Genomic DNA, 17776 nt, shown 5'->3' on the forward strand with positions numbered 1-17776 from the left:
AGCTTAAGTTCAAGCCATTTCACCTCCGAATCGTAACCGACAGAACAAACAGTGCTTTGAACAAGTCCAGAACTCCCATTTTTTAGCTTTCTTCAAATGATTCCTCCAACCAAAAGAAAATTTAATCAATAACTACACATATTAATAGGAATAATACACAAATAATGTAGATTTAAGAAAACAATGATAAACCATTTTCTAAAACAACAACTAACTACAAATCTTACCTTTTTTGTACTTCTCCAACTTCATAGCGAGTGGACAAAAGATTGGAATAAACATCAACAGTACCTCGCGAGCGACGGAGGGCTTTTGGAGTTTACGAAAAAGATATTTTCGTTCCTTCACCCCCACACCCAATCGCTCTTCACCGTCGGACTTCGAATCAGCGGCGACTTCATCGTCGACGGTGTCACCAAAGCCGAAATCGGAAATCTCGATCAACGGCGGAGGACACGAAAATGTTGAATCCGTCAGCTCATCTTGTTCGCCTTGAAGAGGAGAAGCCATTTCCGAAGTTTTCCGGCCGATTCACAAGCGAAAATAGCGGCAACGGCGAGATTTTTATAGAAAAGAAACCCTAGAAGAAGAACTTCAAGGACGAAGGAAAATGAGAGCCGCGGTGAGAAAGAAGAGTATTAAATGATTAGGGTTACGAAGGTGGGTGGATTTAGGGAGTGGATGGGTAATAATTAGGTGGGGCGGGTAGAATATTAATTTGGGTGGATGAAATTTAATTAATTTGTGTGTTATTTTAAAATTTGTAATTGCAGTGGCATTTTTGTAAATATTATGTAAAAGTATGGGATAGTTTTGTTGTATGGTGGGACTACAGTTACTAAACAAGTAAACAAGACAATTATTTTGAAATGAAATAGAAAAACAAGACAATTCTTTTGGGACGAAGGGAATATATTTTTATTTCGACTTGAAATGAGAATAAATGTAATATTAATAGGTGGATTCATTTGTAAAATCCCTAATATACCCTCTTACCTGCTTTGTACTTTGCTTGCCTCTCCGATTGCTCGCTCGTCTCATCAGTTTCCAGATTCTTCACCAAACCTCAATTGAACCCAATTTCAACCCATTTGATTTTCCCCACGAACAAATCCTCGCGGATCTTCCGAGCCCAGGCGATCAATCCACCAATCGAACCATTTCCAAATCGGTTTGTGTCTGTGTGTTTCTCCGATTATGGCCGGGGTGTCATTGAAGTGCGGCGACTGCGGCACGCTTCTGAAGTCGGTGGAGGAGGCGCAGGAGCACGCCGAGCTCACCAAACACGCTAATTTCGTCGAATCCACCGAAGCTGTCCTTAATTTAGTCTGCTCCACCTGCGGAAAACCTTGCCGCTCAAAAACTGTACCTTTCCTGAACTATTATAATTCAATATTACTCATCAGTTTGTAGTTTTGTGATGTATTTGTTTTCAGTTCGTATCTTGTTTTGTTTGTTCTATGTTATTCTTGGATTGAAGTAGAAAATGTTTCTGATTTGGGATTTCAAAGTAGTTAACCGATTCATCTGTAATTTTTGCTGTTTTCAGGAAAGTGACTTGCACACTAAGAGGACTGGACATGCTGACTTTGCTGACAAGACATCAGAAGCAGCAAAGCCAATAAGTTTGGAGGCTCCAAAGGCCAAGGATGATGTGGAGATGGTGGAAGCTGGTGATGGTAGCAGTAGTCAACAAGAAGGTAATCGTTGTTTTTCTTTCGATTATTTTATTCATCGTCCTTGTTTTGTTCTTGTGAGTTATGAATGCTAAGTAATTTCCTCTAAGCATGGTGTGGAGCAATCCTTAAAGTCTTCTGTTACATTTATCATTGATCATAAGTTGATTATATCTTATATCATAACGTATGGAGTTCAGCTGTCAATTATGTACTTGTTTGATATTAGAAGAATGTATTGGACAAGCATTGTTGTTTTATTTCCACACAGGGAAGAGAATCCCCTCCTAATCCATTTCGTCAAGTTCATATCCGTTTACCTTTCTTTTTTCTTTTCTTTTCTCTCTCTCTCTCTCTCTCTCTTTTTTTTTAATATCATTTTACTATTACTTCATTCACTAACTTAGAACATTCAACATTTAGGGTTAACATTTGAACTTTGAAGTACGAAGTCTGAATATTGATGTTAAATAATTTATTCTCCAAAATTGTACAATTACTGAATGTTCAACTGCAATGTTTGCTCATCTCACTCCCCTAACACAACTGGCTGGTGCCTTTCATCTGTTTAGAAATGGTGGTTCCTGAAGTCAATCAGCAGTTGTTGGGAGAACTTGAGGAAATGGGATTTCCTAAAGAGAGGGCAACTCGAGCACTGCATTTTTCTGGTATGCAGGACTTCAGTACAAATTGATGCACTTGCTAATATCTTGATACTTCACTTTCATTTACTTTCAGTATACATCAATTATTATGCTTGCTGGTCTAGAACAAGGTTTTTGATGGTCTTACCCCCCCCCCCCCCCTTTCTCTCACACACACATTCACAGACAGTGTCACTTTCACATGCATTGCTGCTTCATTTTAATGTCTGATCTCTTTCTATAATAGTAAAACTGGTGGCTGAATTCTGCTCGAAATTTTTTTAGGCAATGTCAACCTTGAGGCTGCTGCAAATTGGATTGTTGAACATGAGAATGACCCAGACATAGACCAAATGCCACTGGTTTGTATTTTAAAGAATATACCTTATCAACTGTTCATTTTATTCAAGGTTTATAGTTATATCATGGGACCTCCCTCCATCCTGATTTGGATTACATGCCTCCCCTATCCTGGAAGCACACACACATGAACATACCTGTATGTGACTAATGATTATGTATGTGCCAAATAGGGTTTTTCACACTTATTTTCCATCGACATGATGTGCAGCTTATAGCTTGAAGCGATTTTAGTCTCTGTTTTACATATATGCAGTTTTGCTTGCATAACTCCCCATATTTTTTTATCGAACAAGACACTTGAAATTGACAGTTGAGCCTGATAAATTGATGTATTAAGTATTTTTTATTTGAGGTCACTGTAGATAAGAAGATCATGGCTTGCTAGGATTATAATATAAATTGAATCTACATCCTGGAGTTTTATAATTGGTCCTGTCCTATTCATATGCCATTTCGAAATAGTTGAGCAATTCTTCAATTATCATTAATGTTTTAAATGTAATTCTTTTAAGCTGAAAATTAACAGAAACTATTTGACCACTATGCCAGAAATACTAATTGGCTTTGTGTTAATAAAGTAAGTTAATTATTTTATGTTTAAGGATCAAAACAATTGTTACTGAAGATACCATGAGTTATTAAGGCATAAGACCTTACACTTGGGTAGGCATTTTCTTATCTAATTTATTAGTAGGTCATAGATTAAACGTAATACATTTATTTTTTGTTTTTATATTTTGTATACAGTTCTTGTACTTTTATTTAAAAATAAAATAATTGTATTTGGTTATAATTGGCTCTAGCTCAAAAATCATTACAAGTCTCCATTTTCATTTTTTTAGGTGCCTGTCAGTTCCAAGAAAGATGAGACTGCAAAGAAACCCCTAACACCAGAAGAGATTAAGCAAAGACAACAAGAACTAAGGTATCTTTTGATGCTTTGTTTTTTTTTTTCCCCTCTTTTGCATATTTTTATTACTGGTAAAGTTTTATTATGTTTATTATTCATGAAAATGAACTATGAAGTAACAACTAGTTATACTTATGAAGACAATATTTCAACATTTAACTCACAGTTGGGCCATTCAGTTCTTGACTGTTTGCAGCCAAATATTATCTCAAATAACATTATTTGGATGGCTTGTCAACATTAATTGTCATGATGCTAAGTACCTGTTCATGTCGCCTTTTTGTGCAGATCATATATACGTATATGTGTGTGTGGATATATATTTGTGAGCTGTGTTTATTTCCATTGACTACAAACTTTGTAGGGAACGGGCTCGCAAAAAGAAAGAAGAGGAAGAAAAACGAATGGAAAGAGAAAGAGAGAAGGTAGATTGTCATGCTATTCTCTCTGCTTATGCGATTTACTTTTAACTTAAACTTGGTAAAAATTAATTGCTGGTATTGGGATCCATGTTTAGCAATGGAACCTCCTAACATCTATTTTCCCTAAAGAGTGTTATGATCAACCAACTTTTAACCTTTTTGTTGGAAATTGTTTGATCAACTTAGGGTGTGTTTGTTTGGGGGTTTGGATTTTGAGTTGGGATTTGAATAGTAAAAATTTTGAATTTGAATAGTTGTATGATGTGATATAAATAGGTGTTGATGTGAAGTTTTGAATGTAAAATTGATTTTTAGTATAATATAAAAAATGAAAAATAGGTGTTTGATTTGATTTTTTTGGGGAAAAAATGAAATGAATAGTGGAAATCTAATCCAATCCCCCAAACAAACACACCCTTAAAGTTTTTTCTACATCTATAGTTTTTGGATTTCAGTTGCCAAGTATTCAGTAGCATGATTCTAAATAATGTGGCAGGAAAGAATTCGTGTGGGGAGGGAACTACTTGAAGCCAAGCGCATTGAAGAGGAAAATGAAAGAAAACGGTTTGGCTTCATGCATATCTTTCTAAATCAAATAAGGCATTGCTGGTGGATATTCTGAATGTATTCTTTATGCTCATGTAGTTTACTGGCCTTGAGAAAAGCAGAGAAAGAGGAAGAGAAAAGAGCTAGGGAGAAAATTCGTCAAAAGTTGGAGGAAGATAAGGTCCTCATTTCTTCGATCATCCAACTATTCTCCTGGCTGGCTGACTTTAATTGGAATTAATGAGCTCTACTTCGTTTCTTTATTAAAATAAAAATTAAAGAACAGTTTTTCTCGGTATGACAGGCAGAAAGACGGAGAAAGCTTGGATTGCCTCCAGAAGAGCCAGCTGCTGCAAAACCTTCTGCTCCACCGGTGGAGGAGAAAAAGGTATTTAGACGTGATGCTTAAGTTATTTAGTTGCTCTACTTTTTCTATTTCCTCTAGTTTTCTGCTCTCAGCTACTCTCATCAAATTCCATCTGCAGAGCTCCCTGCCCGTCAGGCCAGCCACCAAAGCAGAGCAAATGAGAGAGTGCCTAAGATCTATTAAACAGAATCACAAGGTGAGACTATGATTTGAAACAAACATGGGAGATTGAAAGAGAGTGATATGTGTATGGAGGGAAAGGAATAACAGATTTAGCTAAGTAGTCGAAGGCAAGATAAGTATTTTTTTGGTGTGGGTAAAGAAAGCACAGGGCTGATGAAGTGCTGGTTTTGAAAGTTGAAATATGATCAAGCTGCAGCCCTTCTTTTTTTCATTTTGTGGATAACTTGCTGAATAACTGTGCCGATTATGATGTGTGTTAATCCTGTTTTCTTCTTGTAAAGCAGTTTATTTTTATGATTGACTAGGATGATGATGGCAAAGTGAAAACTGCTTTCAACACTCTTTTAACTTTTGCAAAGAATGTTGCAACAAATCCAAGTGAAGAGAAATTCCGGAAAATTAGGCTCACAAATGCAAATTTTCAGGTACTTTTCTTAAGTTCTTTATTAATTTGGTTAGCCATGACTTCCTCCGTTCTTATGCTTATGATGCTGTCACCCCCACTGCTCTCGTATTTGTATAACTACTTTCAAAATTCTCGATTAAAAGATAACTCATTTTAAGACCTTCAGGCAATGTTTCATGTTACGACTTTGCAAACTTCATTCCCTTCTATTGTGGCACTTCGATTCTGAAATTTAAGGCAGTTTAGCTTCTGTTAAGTTTAAATAAATAGAGCTTAGGATTATTTCTAATCGTGCTATCTAGTTCTAGACTTCTCGTATTGAAATTGTAACGCGCTACTAATTGGGCATGCTACTACTCATCGTGATTTATTGCTGAATAAAACCATTTTATAAGATGTCATATATAATTCTTTTACGAAATAATACAAATCTTTTTGAATTGTATTGTAATAAGAAAAGTCCGTAAGCACTCAATGTGGGCATCATAGGAAAATATGTCATCAAGAAAAATGCATTGTGCTTTTGAGATGGTGCTAGAATTTATGTCTAAACTATTTTCGGAATGTGATCCGCCATTCTATTTGTTTAGATTAGATTAGATTAGATTAGATTAGATTTTCAAGCATAGCTTTAGTCGAACTCCCAACTCTGTTTATAGCATATTACTTGTATCCGATATTTTAATGTGACGGTTCCACGCAATCAATTGAAGATAAGAAATGATATATTTCTGACACGGCCCTCATTTATCTAACCAACACATGAATTACATTTATGCATCGAGTTCTGATACGCACATAATATACTCAAAAAGTTCATTCTATGTGATCGTGCTTCCCTTCCGATCCACAGGATCGAGTTGGAAAACTGCAGGGAGGCATCGAATTTCTGGAGCTCTGCGGATTTGAGAAAATCGAAGGCGGAGAGTTCCTGTATCTACCAAGAGAGAAAGTCGACATTGCTGTCCTTCACTCCGCAGGAACTGAATTAAACAACGCCATCAATAATCCCTTCTTCGGAGTCCTCTGATCCCTAATGTTTTCGAGAACCAAACCATCTTCTGTGTTTACAAAGGTATGAACGATCTTCCTCGACCTTCATTACATAGGAACATGCAATTTATTCTGTTTTCTTCTGCCACTATTCTCCGTAAATTTCCATTCTGACAGCTCTATCACATTACATTTCCTTCTAAATGAAGCTGGGAATTACTTCTCCACTCTCAAATCATTTCAGTCTGTTATGTGTTGGATTCCAAGTTTTTAAAATAGGCGGGAACTTTATGTTTTAAATTTGAAAGCTAAATCGCAGAAAACCTGCTTGTAATTTTATGAAATTGCGGCCAAATTCTTTATACTTCTAAAACTGCGATAAACTTTCTCGTAGTTTCATAAACTCAGCGTTAACCCCCTCGATGGTTCTTATTCGCAGGTATTTGACCTGCGAATAAATTTTAAAATTTCAATTTTTAAATCTCTAAAATTACAAATATATAAAAAAAATTTTATATCTAGTCTAAAAAAATAGTAAATATATTTAAAAATAGTTATTTTTCTCAGGTTTTAAGAGTTTATTTTTACTGTTTTTTTTAAGCTAAATATAAGAAAAATAAATATATTTGTAATTTTAGAGATTTAGCAATTGAGTACTAAAATTTATTCGCATTTTGAGCGCATTTAAGTCAAATACTGTTAAATAAAGACCGTCGAGGGGGTTAGACGCAGAGTTTATGAACTCACGAGGGAGTTTGAAACCTAATTTCGTGAAACCACATATAGATTTTGTGCAATTTAAAATATGTTTTGAATGTCGATGACCTTATTAGCATTTAGGCCATGTTTGTTTTTAAGTTTGCATCTGGTCTTGCATTTTTTATTTAAATTTTATCCCCAAAATCAACTAGGGACGGACTGATATTTGATCCTGTCAGTATATATTTGTTATAAATATATATATATATATATATTGTCTATCTTTATTATACGTGAAGGATAATATGGGCTGTTGTATTTTTGGAAGAATATTACATCAAATATGTATATATTTTATAGAATCACATTAAATATTATTTTTAAATTTTCAAAACTCTAAAAACTTCCAAATGTTGCTGGTTTTTAGATTTTTTGTTGCCTGTCATATAAACTTTAGAAATCTATACTACATTTCAATATTTTTCTTTTCTTGTATGGTTCAATAAATTTATACCATAATTTAATGATGTTATGTTGTGATTGAGAAGATTTATATCTCAATTTATACTTAATTATGAGTATATGTTTGTCTGGGGGATTGGATTTTAAATACACTATTTATCTTTTTTTTCTTTCTTAAAAAAATCAAATCAAACACCTATTTTTTATGTTTTATATTATATTAAAAATTAATTTTATTTTTTAAAAAATATCAAATCAAACATCTATTTTTTATGTTTTATATTATATTAAAAATCAATTTTGTTTCTTAAAAAATATCAAATCAAACACCTATTTTTTATGTTTTATATTATATTAAAAATCAATTTTGTTTCTTAAAAAATATTAAATCAAACACTTATTTTTTATTTTATATTATATTAAAAATTAATTTTGTATTCAAACATGCTGATCTGTTAACAACACAATTCTAAATCAAGTTCAGCATTCGCCGCCCACATAACAAGCACCCATGATGGATGGTATGTGGTTCCTATAGTCTTTTTTGTTCTTTTTTTTTTAATATATATTTTTTAACAAAAAAAAAAAATATATTATGTAAGTCCCACTTTTGACTATAAAATATATTTCATCAGTTGTTTAAATCTACGTTTATTTTTTTTGAAAAAAATATTTTCTTTTTTTAAGCAAAAAATTATCATTTTCTTTACTATAAAATACAAAAAAATAATACTTTCCGGTACACTTTTTTATTTTCGTATGTTTCATTTATTATGTCATTTGAAAAATAATTATACACTTTGATCTCATTTTAAAATTTTTATTTTTAATTTTAATTATACTAATTAGTTATTTTAATCTTAATATAAAATTATTTTTATTATTACAATAGTTATTTTCCATAATACAATTTTTAATTATTTAATAATTATACTCTGTAATCCTAAATTCGCGTACCTACAATAAAGATGACAGCCGGGACGGGAGTAATAATTATTATCTAATTTTGTTATAACTTGTGTGTAAATATTTGAACATATATTATTCTTCCACACAAGATCAAATTCAAGGAATTGTTTAAATGAAAAAATAAAAATAAAAATACACAAAAGATAGTAGGTTAGGTGAAGTGCCTCTAATGGCTTAGTGAGTGGCTTCTCCACCATCTCCAAAAAAGCAAAGCATGCAACAACAAATTATTATTACTCGTTCCTCTATCCCATAACAAAATATCTATTTTTCCATTTTAGTCCGTCCCATAACAAAGTATCCATTTCTTTTTTTTAAGTAACTGTACTATCTACCTAACATTACAAATACTCTTACAACTTACAATATATTACACAAATGTCATTACGTTATATCACACATACTAATAAGGTTATTTTAGTCATTTTTATTTTATTCCTACTATATCCCAATATAATACTAATATTTTTAAAACTATGTGCAAAAAACAAATAAATACTTAGTTTCGGGACGGAGGGATTATTATTATTATTATAACAAATTCCTAAAGAATGTTACCACAAAAAAAAAAAGATCATAGACACCACATAGATAGACAGATAGAAGAAAAATCAAGAATGGATCTCAAGTCATCATCCATTACAATTTCCCTATCCCTAATCTTAAGTCATTTGATCACTACAGCAGCTGCCATTAATGATACATCATCAAATCGACAAGCTCACCAGCCATCATCAGCATCTGTAGATCTGTATTCGATGTCGCCGTGCCGCCGTGGTGGATCCTCGATCGCAGAATGCAGCCAAGACTTGGACTTGGACTTGGAGTCGGAAGAGATGAGCATGGAATCGGAGACGAGCCGCAGATTTATGGAGGAGGAGAAGAGGAGATACATATCGCCGGGGGCCCTGAAAAGGGACCAGCCCGTCTGCAACGGCGGAGGCGCAGGCGAACCCTACTCGAGAGGCAGCGGATGCCTGCCGCAGCCCTCGCGCCCCTACAACAGAGGTTGCCAGAAATACTATCGTTGCAGGTCTGATGCATAGATCATTCATTCATCATCTCAATTATAATTCTATCATCATAAATTCATAACATATATATATATATATATGCACACACACAAGTGTTTGTTTGTTTGTGCGTGTGTTTCTTGATTTGGATGGGAATTATGAATGTCTTGTTTTGATGTAATGGTTTGGTTTTATATCCATATCATATGTAATATAGCTTTATAAATTTGTCAATATATATATATATAGTGTATTTATTTTTGATACTTTAGATTTTGTTTGTTAGATAGAGGTTTTTGGAGGTTTTTGAAAATTTGGAAAACATAAAAAGTTAGTATTTAATATTTGATGATTTGTGAGACAAAAAATGTGTTTGATGTGATAAGTTTTAAAAAATAAATAGTGTCAGATGAATAAAAATGTGTTATGAAAATAAAAACCTTAAATCTTTCTTAATTTTTTTGGGGCAGAGTTTTACGTGACATATTCGATCAAGAAAACATTGATTGGTTGAACTCACGGCTTTAATCTTGATTTGATAGTAGAATATATTTAAAAATAATGTAAAATCTATTTGTGGTAAAATGTAGATAATAATCAAGCAGGAATTCTTGGAAAAACAATTTAGGCTCCATGCAGAGGAAAATGATTTGATGTAATTTTATTTTATTTTTTAAAATTAATAATCCCCCCATCAAACACAGAAATTGAAAAAAATAATAATTAGTAAATAATTAAAAATATATTAAAAATAATTATACTCACTCGTCCACGTGCAAGGATGTTGTTTACTTTTTGCACATAAATTTTTTAATATTAGTATTATAACGAGTATTATATAATATAAAAGTAATGACAACAAATACATGTACCATTGAAAAGGTATTTATTAGGATAGTACAATTACTAAATTAAAAATGAATTAGAAAATGATAACCTTGACGGAAACAAATGAAAAATGATAACATTTCAATTGGACGAATGGAGTATTATAATATAAATAATTATTCATGAAAAATAAGATAATTAATTAATCTTATTAAAATTAAAAAATTACTAATAAATTAGAATTAAGGTGTAATAAAAAAAAAAACAGAAAAACAAATGATATAAACACACGGATTTGGATAATTTTTTTGGTGAATTTATACTATTCCTGTAAATTTTTTGCCCCAAAATCAGCCAATCAAATAGTTATTTTTTCATTTTTTATATTATACTAAAATTAATTTTAATATCAAAACATCACATTAATACTTATTTATATTTCATTATACAAACTATTCCAATTAAAAAATTTTACTATTCAAATCTCAACCCAAAATCTAAACTCCCAAACAAACACACATTCCATATAATTTTTTATTAGCCTACTTCTTTGGAATCGGTTTTTTTGGTTTTTTTGGTTTTTTTTTTTTTTTTTTTTTTTTTTTTTTTTTTTTTCCAAATTTACCATAAAATATTGCAGTTTTTTTTTCCAAAGATGCTCATTTCTGATATAAAATATCATATTCCATAAGCATTTCACCTCAACCACAAGAACATTAGGATCTACACACAAACAAATATAAGAAAAAAACAGAACCCCCTTTGTTCTCTTCTTAGTAGTAAATTTAAATGTCTTTGCTGTCAATTAACTTCGTACATTTGAATCTTTGTCATCTGCAGTTGAATCTAAGCTCCTGCTACAATCTTTTCTGGTAAGAATGATATAACCAAATTGAATAAAATAAAATCGGCAATAAAGATTTGTCGAAAATAAATCAAACAAAACATGAGCTCCAAACTCAAAACATAAATAATCTTTTTGTTGAGATCAATCCGATCGAGGGCGAACCATAAATAACAAGGCCACGATGTATTACCTCGGGACACATAATAGACTCAAAGCCCTTCAAGACTTGATTCAAGAGTATCATTTGAAATGAAGCTTCCAAACCTCTCGAACATTGGATGAACCATCGGCAACTTCTGCAACGAGGGAATAGGCAAGAATGCCTAGAGAAGCTCCATGTTAGTATCAAAGATATATATATATATATATATTTTACACAACATAAAAAGGAAAGTTCGATGCCTTAGAACTATACAAAGGAGACTATAAGGACTTGTGCAATGCAAATACGACATAATAAATAGGCCACGAACCTGTAGGCAAACCTCAAAATTGTGAAGACATTCTGACATTGTTATAAGTTCTAGGGTAAATTATATAGCACCCCTTGTGTTTTAGTAAAAATGCATAAAACACCTCGTGTTTTATTTATTGCGTGAAACCCTCTCGTGTTAATATAAAGTTTGCATGAAACATCCTCCTTATCCAAAGCTGGTGTTTGGTTCTAAATAAAAATCTAAATTATACAAATTTTATACAAATAAAAAATATAAAATATTTTAAATAATTTTTTTGAATAAAATAAATAAACAAATAAATAATTGACTAATCCTTCATTTTATAATTTTTGGGAGACAAATTGTTATCTGATTTTTATAAAAACTATAAAAATAAATGATTTAATCAATTATTTATTATTTATTTTATTCAAAACTTATTAAAAAGATTTGCATCATTTAGGTTTAATTAGAACCAAATATGGACAAGAGGGTGTTTCATGCAAACTTTATATTAACACAAGGGGGTTTCACGCAATAAATAAAACACGGGGTGTTTTATGCATTTTTACTAAAACACAAGAAAGTGTTATATAATTTACCCTAAGTTCTATTGATATATGATTTCATTGTCAACCCAGAATTGATCCAATTGTATCCGAATATTAGTATGTTTAAATGACATTTTAACTCCTTTTATATCTATATAAAGCACCTTCACAAAGAACATACAAATACATATGCATATAAACCACACAAATATAACCACACAGTCGAATACGCATATAAGTAATGAGAATCCACATATTCAATAACATTGATCGATCATTATATAACATTATACACAGACATATATATAAATCCAAACCTACCACGTGTTTTGAAAGTGTTTTAGAATTTTGAGTTGGTTTGAGAACAGTAAGAAATTGAATAGAAAATAGGTGTTTTCCGTCATATAAATAGATATTTGTTGTAATATTTTTTTAAAAGAAAACTGATGATAAAAAAGTGTGAAAACATAAGTAAACAGAGGCTTATTATTTCATACAATTAACATTACAAGCAAGGCGTAAGTGACTTCCTTCTTGGGGATTAGAGTTACTCTCGCAAATTGTTTCAGGCGACAAAAATTAACAGCACAGAAAATATGCACAAAAACATAGGAGCAAAGAATGTGAACCTGTTTTTTTTTTCCCTTATTAACCAAGGACAGACATTTTATAAGATAATGAGAGTGCAGTCAATATAGAACATACCATCCTTTTCAACCAGTGACAGAAATCGCCTCGATCCGCCTCCCACCCCAAAATAATACTTCTTTGCCGCCATATACACAGCTCCTTTAGGATTTCTCAGGCACTGATTACAAAGAAGCGAAAGAATTTCCAAGTGAAAGAAATTGCCAGGCACAACGGAAAAATTAAATAAAAAAACTAAACCAAACCTTCATTATAAGATTATATAAGTTAGGCAAAGCAGACATGGAGTAAACGGTCTCTGCCATAAGAATGATGTCATATCCATCGATCTGATTGGACTCAGGATTTCTATCGTCATTTTCGGTTTTTGATCCACTTGTGATAACACTATGCACTTCATTCCAGTCACCAGCAAAAAAACGGGTGTTGGTGTTGATCTGACCACCCTCCACAGGTTTCCTTTGAACATTGGCAAGAACATTGGGAATTGTTAGGCACCGAAGAACTTCTACGTTGAAATCTTGGAAATGCACAGCCACTGCACCCTACAGCACCCATAAGTACAATAGTAAAATTGTATAATCATGGCATCATGCCAAGTGAGATTATTGCAAAATCAATAATAAGATTATGACGGTGCTTTAATTTACCTTTAGGCAAGCAAATATACCAGGAAGTCCATGACCACATCCAAGCTGAAATACGAAAGGACACGAGCAAAAATGACAAAAGAGATGAATATCTTCGTAATAGTAGTACCCAAAGCAGCATGTCCGATGAAGATATCCAGCAAAATAATAAAGAAAATAAAAGTCTATGGGTGTGTTCTTTTGTGATTTCTTTCCTTATCTTTTTACTATTCAATAATTTTCTCCTAAAAAAATATCACATCAAATTGGTATTTTCACTTCAAAGGCACCAAAAGAAAAAATATCACATAACACCTATTTATATCACATTAAACAACGATTTCAATTCAAAATTTTACTATTCAAAAACCTAAATCCAAAATTCAAACCAATAAACAATTATAGTAGTTATAATCCTAGATAATGACTCTTTACTCCATTTTCTGGATTCCTAAATACCATAAGCCCCGACTTAATAGATATATCTATAAAAGGTGGTGAATAGCTTCCTATTGGATTCACTTTGTCAAGAAAAAAGGCATTTAGTACGTCCCATAGACCATTTTCCTAATCTCTACTCTATTTATTTTCAATGTATTTTTCAATGGTAACTTACAAAATTCTGAACATCGTGGTCAATATCTTCAAGCTTTCGAGCATAGATCATTTTGTTTTGTTTTATTTGTTTGAGTTACATCTCTCTAATAATTAAAAAATTCAGATATGAGTACAAAAAATTGCAGATCGATAAGAAATTGAACTTCTACAAATGTTACATTGTTAGTATAGAGCATAAAAATAAATTAATTACCACAAGCAAAAAACCGAGACAGTGGCATTCAAAGTCCTTTTTTTTTTTTATATTGAGATGTCAATCCCAAATTGATTATCGCATAAGTTCTTACCTCTAGAACTCGCTTTCCATCAAATGATAGCTTCCCATGTTGCAACTCAGATTTAAGTGATGTGATTAAATCTAGCGACCCTTCCCACAGTTTCAATCCTCCTGTTCTAAATACGAAAACACCCAAAACCACATGTGTTGATAGAATAGACTTGATTACAATTAAAAACAAGTATATGCATATGCTTAAAAGCAAACAAGAACAGTACTAAACACACATTCATGCACGAACACAAATCGTTACATATTGCTTAAACCATGTTGGTGACTGAACAGCGATCGATAAAAACTGAATGTATACAAACCTTCATATTTTCCCGGTACCAAATCTGAATTGGCCAAAGAAAATACCTCCTGAGTGCTCGCCCTCCCCTACATAACAATCATTTGGTTCAATAATAGATTATAATCACAATATCCATTCAGTATTACCGTTAAATTATTCCCTGCTACCAACTAGTCAAACCGTGAACAAAATAAACATAAAGAGCAGATAAGGAATGAAAATACGCACACACACACATAAGGTCAATCTAGGTCCGCCTTGAAAGCAATACCCACATAAAATCCGCAAAAGAATACAAAGAAACAACCAAGCAAATAACAGTCGCCCAGAATACTCAGGCATTTCCCTCCCAAGTCCTCCCATGAGATACTCAACGCCTTTAACTGTCCCCTACAGCTTTAGCTAAAAAGCCTCGAAACTCAAACTGTGTACAAGGATTATTAAGGAAATCAGTCGAGCAATATAGGAACGCTTGAATCCTTGGAGTAATACTCTTATCATTCCAATGATTGAATAATGTTTTTGTGCATGCATATAAGAGCCTCATCACATCCTCACTTGTGCAAATCGACCACCAATTTTGTCAATAGTAACTTTAGAAATCTCTAACAGCCATTTTGCGTCGAAAGATTTGAGCTATACCAATTTCAAATGCTTAAAACAAATCTAACATGATTCAAACAATGTATCTAGAATTTCCCATTTCAAATTCAATTCACTTTAAATCCAAATTCAATTTACACGAATGATTCAATCCAAACTTGCCCTAAGATTCCCCGACATCCAAGAACATGTATGCATATGTAACTTTCTCCACGACTCTTACCACATTCACAACAATTCTACAAATACAACATTTACACAATTATCCTAAACCCTAAACCCTAAATCCTCTGGTGGAAGAAGTGTGGGCGTGACAAATCAATAATTCTAATTCTGAGACTTTACAGATACAATTGTAAACATAAAAACTGAGAAATACACAAATTTGGGAAAAAATAAATAAATACATCGATCAGTGCTTCTACGTACCTTGAGAAGTGTAAGTCCGCCAACATCGACAGTTTCGACAGTATTATTATTCCTTATATTTGGGGAAACCTATACTCACATTAAAAGCAAACAATTTACTTCTGTCTAGATTTTAAGCAAATAAGAACCGAAAATAAGTTTTTTTTATTTAACGGCGTTCATTACTGAAAGAGCGGAGCAGGCAGAGTTACCTCGGATGGAAGAACTTCAAGGCATGGCGGTGGAGGCGGGAGGGATGGTTCAGGGAAGCCAAGAAAGCCCAATCCAGAACCAGGTTTTTCATCAAAGAGTCGAAAGATTTCTTCCCTTTGCTTATCGCACTGTTGGGACGCCATTGTTGCTGCCTGCTTCAGGGTTCAATTTCTCAAATTGTTTGTCACGTTACTTCGGCTGTGTTTGTTTGAAGAAGATTTGGTGAGATTTTACATTATTCATCATTTTTTAAAAATATATATATTTATTAAAATACTCCACTTTTCTTTTTTTAAGCCGTCCCATCAATTTACTTTTTTATTATACTAATAATTAATAATTAATACTTATAATTAAAAAATTTAATTATATTCTATTAACTTATTAATATATTTAATTTTACTCTTTGTTTGAATTAAAATTTTGAATAATAAAAATAAAATAAATATTTAATATAATATAAATAAGTATTTATTTAATTTTAAATTTTTTTTAAATTAATTTTTAATATAATATAAAAAATTAATATTTAATTTTAAAATTTATTGTCGAAAAATTATTTAAAAATGAAATTTGATTTCAATTTTTTTTCTTTATGCAAAAAAATAATAAGAAAACTTATTTATTATACAAAATTATAAAATTATTTTTTTAATTTTATTTCAATGTAAAATATTATATTCTAATATTGTATATACAATTCAATTAGACATGGTTTGAAAAAGTATATCGAAAATATCGAACTATATTGTACACCGTACCAAATTTTTTAATTTATTAAAAAGATATCGATATTGTATCAAATATTCGGTATATACATAAATATCGATTTTTTTTTTATTATCTATATATACTAAATATATAATGTATATCATTATTATACAAAATAAAATATACCGTACCGAAAATTTAAATTTTTTTCAATATTTTTTTTGTATGAATATGTATGTTATTTCCATAATTCAATATTTTTTTATTCGTAAATTCGCTGTACCAAAATATTTATACAACATTAGTACAGTAAAATATCATATCAAAAATTTTGATATCGTATATAATGTGCCATTAAATTTGATGTGTCATACCGAACTGTTTCTAATAAATTAATTTCGAAAAATTTTATATATTTTTTATATAAAATTTCTATTATTACATTTTTATTGTATTAATTACATTTAAATTATTTAAATTATATTTTTTTTTATCTAATTGCATGTATTGATTTACAATATATACAATTATTATTATTATTTTAAAATAATTTCAGTAAATAAAAAATTCAATATTTTAAAATTAAAATAAAAAATATTTAAACTATTAAAAAAATTTTTATCAAATAAAAAATATTTAAAATAAACTTTATTATATCAACTAATCAAACTAATTAATTAGATAACTCAATATTTTTTTAACTACGTGCCCAAAAAAAGTAGACTAATTTCACGGGACGGAGGAAGTATAATTTTAAAATCATATGACACATTGAATGATATATTTGTGAACCGCTTATATTTGGAAACTAGTATAAATTTTATTAGATTGTTAAAATTAGTTATTTTTATTAAATATATAATTTTTAAATATGAAAACTATTTAAGTAAATTAAACTATTTTATACGATGAATTTTTAGTATTTTACATATTGAAAATCGTTAGATTTTATCGATTAAATATATATATATATTACAAAAATGATGTCTTTGTATAATACTAATGATATCTACTCATATTGTTATAAATAATTTTTAAAATTTCAAGTATAATTATTA

The 17776-nt window shown here is 31.0% G+C and overlaps 3 protein-coding genes across 3 annotated transcripts; 2 read left to right on the forward strand and 1 right to left on the reverse strand.

Annotated features, from left to right (window-relative positions):
* Positions 1 to 1017: 1017 nt before the first annotated feature.
* LOC127242717 (eukaryotic translation initiation factor 3 subunit A) lies at positions 1018 to 6737 on the forward strand. Its single transcript, XM_051262386.1, has 12 exons — positions 1018 to 1365; positions 1550 to 1700; positions 2249 to 2344; positions 2606 to 2682; positions 3526 to 3608; positions 3958 to 4018; positions 4512 to 4579; positions 4661 to 4742; positions 4866 to 4949; positions 5047 to 5124; positions 5417 to 5536; positions 6371 to 6737. Exons 1-12 carry the CDS (start codon positions 1198 to 1200, stop codon positions 6545 to 6547), a joined length of 1245 nt encoding a protein of 414 aa, XP_051118343.1. The 5' UTR covers positions 1018 to 1197; the 3' UTR covers positions 6548 to 6737.
* Positions 6738 to 9180: 2443 nt separating this feature from the next.
* LOC127242671 (protein RALF-like 32) lies at positions 9181 to 9924 on the forward strand. Its single transcript, XM_051262309.1, has one exon. It carries the CDS (start codon positions 9192 to 9194, stop codon positions 9684 to 9686), a length of 495 nt encoding a protein of 164 aa, XP_051118266.1. The 5' UTR covers positions 9181 to 9191; the 3' UTR covers positions 9687 to 9924.
* Positions 9925 to 11518: 1594 nt separating this feature from the next.
* LOC127242768 (uncharacterized) lies at positions 11519 to 16222 on the reverse strand. The gene is made up of 8 exons (XM_051262457.1): positions 16007 to 16222; positions 15816 to 15884; positions 14803 to 14869; positions 14499 to 14599; positions 13615 to 13659; positions 13210 to 13509; positions 13022 to 13124; positions 11519 to 11651 (listed from the first exon to the last, which is right to left on the reverse strand). The coding sequence occupies exons 1-8, from the start codon at positions 16148 to 16150 to the stop codon at positions 11569 to 11571; spliced, it is 912 nt and encodes a 303-aa protein (XP_051118414.1). The 5' UTR covers positions 16151 to 16222; the 3' UTR covers positions 11519 to 11568.
* Positions 16223 to 17776: the final 1554 nt, after the last annotated feature.

The sequence above is a fragment of the Andrographis paniculata genome, unplaced genomic scaffold, assembly GCF_009805555.1.
Source record: "Andrographis paniculata isolate CXL003 unplaced genomic scaffold, ASM980555v1 Contig87END, whole genome shotgun sequence".
Taxonomy (NCBI): Eukaryota; Viridiplantae; Streptophyta; class Magnoliopsida; order Lamiales; family Acanthaceae; genus Andrographis; species Andrographis paniculata.

Excerpts from the sequence above, each read along its gene's own strand:
- LOC127242671 (XM_051262309.1), top strand. The coding sequence starts at position 9,192 with ATGTTACCACAAAAAAAAAAAGATCATAGACACCACATAGATAGACAG.
- LOC127242768 (XM_051262457.1), bottom strand. The coding sequence starts at position 16,150 with ATGGCGTCCCAACAGTGCGATAAGCAAAGGGAAGAAATCTTTCGACTC. Across the intron at positions 15,885-16,006 it reads TTGAAGTTCTTCCATCCGAG|GTTTCCCCAAATATAAGGAA; the intron begins GTAACTCTGCCT and ends ATGTGAGTATAG. Across the intron at positions 13,125-13,209 it reads TATATAATCTTATAATGAAG|TGCCTGAGAAATCCTAAAGG; the intron begins GTTTGGTTTAGT and ends CTTTGTAATCAG.
- LOC127242717 (XM_051262386.1), top strand. The coding sequence starts at position 1,198 with ATGGCCGGGGTGTCATTGAAGTGCGGCGACTGCGGCACGCTTCTGAAG. Across the intron at positions 1,366-1,549 it reads AACCTTGCCGCTCAAAAACT|GAAAGTGACTTGCACACTAA; the intron begins GTACCTTTCCTG and ends TGCTGTTTTCAG. Across the intron at positions 2,345-2,605 it reads TCGAGCACTGCATTTTTCTG|GCAATGTCAACCTTGAGGCT; the intron begins GTATGCAGGACT and ends AAATTTTTTTAG.